Genomic DNA, 8,443 nt, shown 5'->3' on the forward strand with positions numbered 1-8,443 from the left:
ACCAGAAATGGAAAAGCAAAAGACAGCAATGGAACCAGAGGATACAGCACCTAGCATGATGCTTGGCATAATGAAATTGCTTAATTAGTATTTACTGAATAAATAAACTCAAAAGTCCCTTTCTAGCTCTCAAATGCTACTCTATTAAGATGAAGGAGCTGACACATGCCACAATACGGGTGAATCTTGAAAACATTATGCTAAGTGAAATAAGCCAGTCACAAAAGGACAAATACTGAATGATTCCATTTACACGAGATACTTAGAATAGGCAAATTCATAGAGACAAAAGTAGAACAGAGATTACCAGGGGCTGGAGAGAGGGAGAACAGGGAGTTATTGCTTAATGGGTACAGAGTTCAGTTTGGGATGATGGAAAATTTCTAGAGATGGATACTGGAAATGATTGCACAACACTGTGAATGTACACTCAAAATGGTTAAAATGTAAACTTCATGATATGTGTATTTTACCACGATTTTTTTTTTATTTTTAAAGGATGTTGGGAGCATTTTGCTCAGAATGGGATTTAAAAAAAAGAAAAAGATAAAGGGGTACAGCTCAGTGATCTACTGTGTTTTAGGGCAACATAAATCAAAGAAATAATGCTCCTAGATTAGGATTAGAAAAAGGAATGAGGCCAATCCAACTTTGCTTCAAACCAAAGAGCTTTTAATGGTATTTATTTTCCAGAGCCCTAGTAGGGATGGTCTTGAATATGCTTGATTGTCTTCAAGCCTAGCCAGGTCCCTTTTGCTGTGGGCAAGGTCTGATTGGCCAGCAGGAGGAAGCCATATAGACCTGTATCTCTCAGTGCAAAGACAAATGAGTATTTGATGCCAGAGTCATTGAACCAGTCAATGCTTCCTCCACTGCCTTGGTCTGAAGGGCAAATGAAGATAAAATCCGGTTATGCTATTCCTACTGGCCTCTCATAGCTATGTAACCTCTATTAAGTTCCACCATTATCAAAAATAAGTCAGGCCCCTATTTGCATGGACCTTGAGCACAGGGATAGCTTGGTAGAGGGCCATGCTTATGAAAAACTACAAGATTAATTTGAAAAGCAAAAGGTGTTATTCAAATAGAGACTATATTTAGCTTTCCCTTGGTGTTCTTAGGAGCCTCTGGCTTCGCCCACCCATTTGGAATCCTGTCTGCTCTCCTAATTGGCATCTTCTACACCTTAGGGAGGCCACACCACTTCCTTCTTTAGTTGAGTGCTAGGTATAGACACTGTTTTCTCTAGTGGGAGAGGAGGGATTACAAATAGAAGAGAGTTTGTCCCTACTCTCAGGGGACTTTTAACAAAGCGTGGAGCAGGCTTTGTTCTTATATCGAATAACATGCCCAGCACCTATACATAATGGCTTAAACAGAGTAATGTGCACCTGTGTAATGTGTGGCCACTGACATGACAGATGATAAAAGAATGTAGTATTAGCCTAAAGGACTTGTGGCAATCATGACTCAGAAGAGCTGAGCAATGGACCAGCTCTGAGGCCGCTCCCAGGGAGGGCAGGTAGAGGCCAAATGGACGAGATGGATGGGGCAGAGATGGAGGAAGTCACCTAGTCCCAAATAATGGGGCTGAGCAAAGGGGAAGACCAGGCAGGTTGTACCAGGGAAAAGTAGGACTAATGGTTAATACTGGGAATTAACAATAAGAATTCTTGTGTCTGTGTCTTTGCTTTCACCCACAGTAGCACTGGTAGCACCTGGTAAACCAAATGGTTTCTGACTTGAACTGAATCTTCCTGGGTACCAAAATTACTAACCTATACCTCTGGTGTGGCTACACGACACAGAGGATCCCACTAAGAGGTCGACAGTGAACCAAATACTGGCTTCAGATTGAATCCTGATTCTGCAAATCATTAGTGTCCTAAGGCAGTCATTTACCTGAGTCCCAAATGCTTCTTCCATCAAATAGGGATAATAATATTACTTATTTCACAGGTCAGTGAGAATTAAATGGGATAATATAATGTTTATGATTCTGTCCCTTGTTGAGTGCTTCTGTTAAATGTTAGACATTATGCTAAAATTGGATCATTTAATCCCCACCTGGGTCATGAGATAGATTCCAGTATTATTCTTATTTTACAGATAAGGAAACTGAGAGACTAAGTGAAGGAGCTGGACATTACTCTAATGTCTGTAGAGTAAGCATTCAGTAAATGTCGGTTATGATTATAATCATCATTATGAATAAATGACTAAAAAAGTTGGGCCACATTAAGGATCAGAGGTATCTGGAGGAGAGTAGCTCACCAGGAAACTAATGAGAAACATATATATAGTGCCTTAGAGTTAGAAAAGCTCTTTTACTCTACATTCTATCTTTAGAGCCTCTCAACAATCCATTTCACAAGTGAAGAAACCAAGGGAAGATGAGTAACCTACCCAAGGTTACTTGGTTCCAAAGTGACAGAGCTGTAACTCAAACCCAGACTTCTCACCCAAGGTCTGTGTTTTTCCCCCCACACCTCTCTGAGAAAGAACTCACGTAACAATTTTTCTTGGACCAAACACCTGTTGTGGTGCAGCTCCTCATAGCCCCTACTAAATAAGAAACTTCCCAGAAATGTCTCATCCACCACAGTTCAGTTACCTCTTGAGGAGTGAAGCAAATATTTAGCCCAGAGCTGCATACCAATCCAGGGCAGGAAGCAAAAAGTCCTTGTTCTTTGCAGTGCTTGTCTAAGCTGGAATGAGGCCAGGATTAAGGATAACAGATCAGCTGTGGACAGAAATGCAGCCACGACCTGCCTGACCATTAAAGGGCAGGTTACAAAAGATCAGACAGCAAACCCTATACTTAACCTGACATTTGCTTAATAGAACTATCTTGAACATCTATGACTTTACCAAGAAAAACATACTAAATGTCAGCCTTTCGAGGTCTACTTTACTTGTGAATACCTCAGACAAGAGAAGTGGAGAACTAGATTCCTTGTAATAAAATGGCTGAGTGTGGGTCTCGAGGGCAAGTGATACCATTCTGCTGACATTCTGAACTCTAGCCTCCATTCGGAGGTGGCCAACCAGAGAAAACATGTATTTCCCAGCCTCAAGTGGCTATCATGGCCTTCCTTCCCACTGCCACCACTCAGAGGGCCCTTCTCCTGGAGGTCCTCCCACCAAAAGGGAGGACAATCTCACTTGGAACACAGTTAAAAAGGTCTGGACAATTGTAAGCATATCTTCCCAGAAAATAGCCTAAAAATTTTGTAGCAAGAGCTCCAAAGCTGTTCACTACCTTTGACTTGAGAATCATCTAAAAGAAAAAGGAGACTATATCAATGTGTTCATAGTAGCACTATTTAGCAAAAAGTCAAAATAATCCAAAGGCCCTGTAACTGAGATATAGCCATATCATGGAATAACAAATACCTAGAATGGAAATACATAAAACTATACAGGAAATGATGTTAAACAAAAAAGGCTGGACACAAAATAGAACACAGACATTGACTACAACTAGATAAATACATTGCTGTAAACATATTGCTGTTTAATTAAGTTGAAACTGACAATAAAGTGTGATTATTACTAGATTGTTTTTTCTATGAAGTTTTCAAATGCATCGTAATAGCAAGAAAGAGAGAGAGAGTGAAAACCATAACCTCAAAGAAAAAGAAACTTTCATGGTCTGAAATATTACCAAATCAGTAGTTTTGGGGTTTCCATTAGGTGTTTTAGATGTGGTGAGTAAACGATTACTCCTCTGCTCTCCAAGACTCCCATTAAGAAAATCATGACTAACAAGTGTGCATTCTGCTAGATTCCCACCACCACCCTTCTAAATAGAGTTATGTTGGTGCCCCCAGCATGTCTGCAGACTCTCTTCTCTTGTTCAAGCCTGATCTGGCCACCTCTGTTTGTTCCGTTCTTGCCCCTCCTCCCCCCTTTCTAGAACGGCACTGCCTCAGTCATTTCTCTCTTCTGTATCTTCCACCTCTCTACCTCTATTGGTCCTTTTCCCACAGTCAATAAACAAATCTCTCAGCTCAAAAACAAAACTCTCCATTCCTCCTTCTCCTTCCTTTCTCATCCAAGCTCCTCACCCGGCCTCCCTTCTCCCTCATCCCTTGTACTCTTCCAGTTACCCTCACCACTCTTCTGAAACTGCTCTGGTTAAGGTCACCATAAGCTAGGGATAAAAACCCGATGGTAAATGTTTTGTCCTTGTCATATCTGACCTTTTGTGGCCTTTTGGTCATTGTTAACCACTGCCTCCTTTCCAACAATTGCTGCTTTCCAGGTTTCTAAAATCCAAGGTTCTCGACCTCTCTGCCTATCCCTGTTGTGTGTCTTCCCTCACTGCTAACCCCTTCTGCTGTCTAACAGCTCCCCTTCTCCACCCAGGGCTCTTCCCACTCTAAATGATCTCCTTACTCACCTGTTCCAACCATCCTCTGTATGTCAACTACCCTTAAATCTCAATCTCAATCTCTCTCTCTCTGCAGAATCCCAGGGCCATGTAGACCAAAGCCTGCAGGACATCTCCACTTGAAAACACCACAGTTATCTCAACTTCCATATGTCCAGAGCTGAAGTCATTCTCTTTTCAAGCCCACCCCTCCTTCATCTTCCTGGATGCCTCCCTCAGTTAATGGCACCATTCAGGGACCATCGATGAGAAACTCCTCCCTCCTAATAAATGACAAAAAGCCTCCTAAATGTCTCCCTTCCATCCTCACTGGCACTGCTGTAGTATGGGCCATCACCTCTCCCCTGAACTCTCCCTACACTTCCTGTGGAATGTTCCTACTTCTAGTCCATCCTCACCACATCCTCCACACTGCTGCTAATGTGTTTTATCTAAAACATCATGCCTCGGTGCACTCACTGACCTGCTGAGAACTCTCCAACAGCTTCCAGAATCCTTTCAGTTAAAACCTAAATTCTTTAATACGGCACATAAAAATGTGAACTCCCTCCACTCCCCTTCTTAACACTTTTCATTCCTCCTTGTAGTTCACAGAGCCCCTCATGCAGTTTCACATGTCTGTGCTTTTGCATGTGCTGTTAATGAGTCAGAATGCTCCATTCCTCTTCCCTTTCTCTAGCCTTCAAAATCCTGCCTTCAAAATTCTGCCCTCTTCCTGGATGAAATCAAATCCCCCCAACTTTCTAATACTTTTGTACCATGAGCCTGTTATTGCACGTATCATACTAAAGTTTGTCTGTCTTCCCATTCATCTCCCATATTAAACAGTGGGTTCTCTATGGGTTCATTATGTCTCCAGTACTTGGCATAATGATTAGCACATAGTATATGCTCAATAAAAGTGTGTTGAACACAGTGGGTGCCTATAAGAGGCATTTGTTTCCAAAGGATCCATGGGCATGGGAGCATCAGCGAACTGAGCATTCAAGTGTGGGGTCCTGAGTTTCTGGCTTTGTCCATAAGGAAGTAGGGGGATTCCTTTGGGGGACTAAGAATATGCATGAAGGTGCATTAGGATTTCTCATACCATTGCAACTGTTTCTTGTTTTTACACTGATTCACTCTGGGAGACAAGAGCCTCAGAAAGTCTGACTGCAGGCTCCCCAGCTTTATTCCTGACACTGCCATTATTCCTAACTTGCCCTCCTCTTTGTCTCCCCAAACTCTTCCTGGGCAGGTGGCTGCAACAGAGTCTATCCACTGAAATCTCTGGGTCCTCTTAAAGAGTCACACCTATTCTGTCCCTACACACAGTCCATGGGTCTACTTAGGGTGTGAGCCCCTCTTAGCCAAGAAACTGGGTAATTAATAAAAGTGGTGACTTAGGAACAAGACTTAATAAAGGCCCATTTTCAGGCAAAGAGATTCTACATAATGAGAGTGAGCTGTAAGGATCAAGATAAGCAGAGTAGAGAGCAGATAACTCAAATATGTAAGGAAGTTCTTTGTTGTAGGTATCACATTGGAAGTATCTCATGGAAGAGATCTAGCCTTACTGAGGAAAATTGGGTAAAGCTGGGTTCCATGCATTGCTACGGCCAATCCATTTTACATCTTGGCATTTAAAGGCTTTGACCCAAAATCACATGGTGCCTGCTATCTTACTGGGTCATTTGTGAAAACACACTAGATACTTACACATGAGTAAACAGACAGGTCCCATTTTGTACGTGGTGCCGTGCAGGCTTGACAGAGACTGGGCATTCTCTTGGGCCACTTCATTCTTTACTGAGAGAAACAATGAAAGGTGGGTAGATAATGCTTGTCTCTTGGAAGAACAGAAGCCCAAAGGCAGAATGTAGAATGGGACAGTCTGATGAACTGGACTCTCTGGTTAACTAAGTAAAAGCCTTTTTAGTTTCAATCATTTTCACTGAAAAGCAAGCACAAATTCACCTCTTCTGGCTCTGAAAATACAACATGAAGACACTCATTGTTTATTTGATCATTCATGTGTTTGCAATAAATACATGAAGGTCATTACTTTGCCACCAGCTCTCCCTGTAGAAGGAAACTGGGTGAGAGTAAGGGGCTAAAGAGAATGTGTACTGACCCAAGGATGTACCCAGGAAGTTGTTGGGGTTTTGGGGGATTTGTTTTTGTTTTTTATTTTGTTTTTGTTTTTTTACTGGATCCCTACATTGACTTATTTCCCTATGACTGTCTCTTTTTCCAAGCAGTAGAGCTCAGGAAAATATTTTCCATTATTTGAAGGTTCCAATTTTGACTGATTGAGGCTTTACTGTCCTTGCTAGGGATAAATGTAAGGTCTTGAACTTGGGTCCAGGAAAACAACTGTACAATTACCAGATGGGGGAAAACTGGCTCAGCAGAATCCTCAGAGAGCCTGGGGGTTTCGCTTGTCAATAAGCCCAGCATGAGTCAACAGCACAACACCACTGCCAAAAACTAATGTGACCCTCAACTGTATGAGCAGAAGTCCACAGTCGGGATGAGGGCAGTTATGGTCACGCTCTGCTCTGTGCTTGTTAACCCACAACACAAGTTTTACATTCACTTCTGGGTGCTGCCCTTAAAGAACACAGACAAACCAAAGCATGTTTGGAAAACAGCAACCAGAATGAGGGAAGTTGGGAGCATATTCTGAGTGCTTAAAGGGATGGAGGTATTTAGCAGGAATAAGGAAAAATCTAGGAGAAGTAGGTTACTAATCTTCAAATAATTAATAAATTTGCTTCTCAGAGGGAAACAAACTTGCTCTCTGTAGCAAGACAATAAACCAGGGCTGGTAAATAAGGAGAAGGTTTGGGCTCTCTATAAAAAAAGAACTCAATCAAATCTGCCCCAAAATGGAATGGGCTCCCTTGGAGGTAGAGAGCTATCCAATTATAGGCTGGATGACTATCTGGCAGAGATTTAAGCACCAGGTTTGGATAATTTAAGGATATCCAAATCTACTAAAAGTACTTTTGACATTCAGCCCTGACATTCTTTTTCCCCTAATTCAACTCTGAGTGATAATATGCACCATCAAAACACTGAAAACTGCCTTATGGGAGCTAAAATCCAACTAATGAGATGAAAGATACACCTGAATTGGAATAATTTATTCCATTTCTGCTAGCTGCTGACAACAATCTGCTTGAGAGTAAACTGACCAAAAGGTTCTATCTCAGGGCTTATCTCTAACATATGGGTTTCAAAAGCAAGCCTAAAAGCCAAATTGGAAATATTTGCACATTCTCCTCAGCTGGGGATTGCTCTTGCTCAATTGTAAGCTGTCTCCTGAGATGTCACCATCTGATTTAAGGCTGCCACCAGTTGACTCATTCCTGAAACAGAAGAGATGATGGAGGGTATCAAGTGATACCTTAGGGAAGTGAGTGTTTCACGCCCAACATATTCCAGTGCAGCATGATGATAGATCACAGAGCCAAAGACACGAGGAAGGTATGAGGCAAAGAGCTGGAAGGAAGCATTGCTTAGCATAGAGCAACTGACTACAGATCCAACAACCTCAAGTCCAAATCCAAGTGGTCATTTCCTAAGCAATGGAAAACACATCTTGAGAATTTATGGTCAAATGAGGTTCCTGCTTATCTAGATTAAGGCAACAATAATCTCATGAATTCTATTTCCCAAGGAAATTTAATTTAGTAAAGTCCATGACCAGTCTTTCAAACCTTTGTCTGTGTCACAGTCTTCTCAGTGGCTGAATATATTATGTCTCACTTATCTTTGTAACCAGTCACTAGTACACCCCATCTCAACACCTTCCTTTATAAAACTTACTTGTCCACACCATGGACGTTGTGGCTGAGCTGAAATGAAGTTTCAGAAACTTTCCAACTCATCAAAGTTATGTGACTCGGCACATGCATACACCCAGGGGAACAGGAAGAGCTGGGAATAGCTGTGGAGAGTAATGATAGCCTTGACTTCTCCATGACTCTTGGTGAAGTCCTCTAAGGATTTCACTTCAACTTCAGAGTTGGCACTGGGTCGATGGTATGAATTAGAGCAAGA

The 8,443-nt window shown here is 41.9% G+C and overlaps 1 protein-coding gene across 1 annotated transcript in view; it reads right to left on the reverse strand.

The window, feature by feature from the left end:
• Positions 1-697: 697 nt before the first annotated feature.
• LOC105063207 (carboxypeptidase A2) overlaps positions 698-8,443 on the reverse strand; it is a 21,523-nt gene continuing 13,777 nt past the window's right edge. The window contains 3 exon segments of the mRNA XM_010947677.2: positions 698-882; positions 6,095-6,184; positions 8,260-8,443. The exon segment at positions 8,260-8,443 is cut by the window's right edge and continues 20 nt beyond it. Coding sequence (XP_010945979.2) covers positions 698-882; positions 6,095-6,184; positions 8,260-8,443 — 459 coding nt within the window.

The sequence above is a fragment of the Camelus bactrianus genome, chromosome 7 (assembly GCF_048773025.1).
Source record: "Camelus bactrianus isolate YW-2024 breed Bactrian camel chromosome 7, ASM4877302v1, whole genome shotgun sequence".
Classification (NCBI taxonomy): Eukaryota; Metazoa; Chordata; class Mammalia; order Artiodactyla; family Camelidae; genus Camelus; species Camelus bactrianus.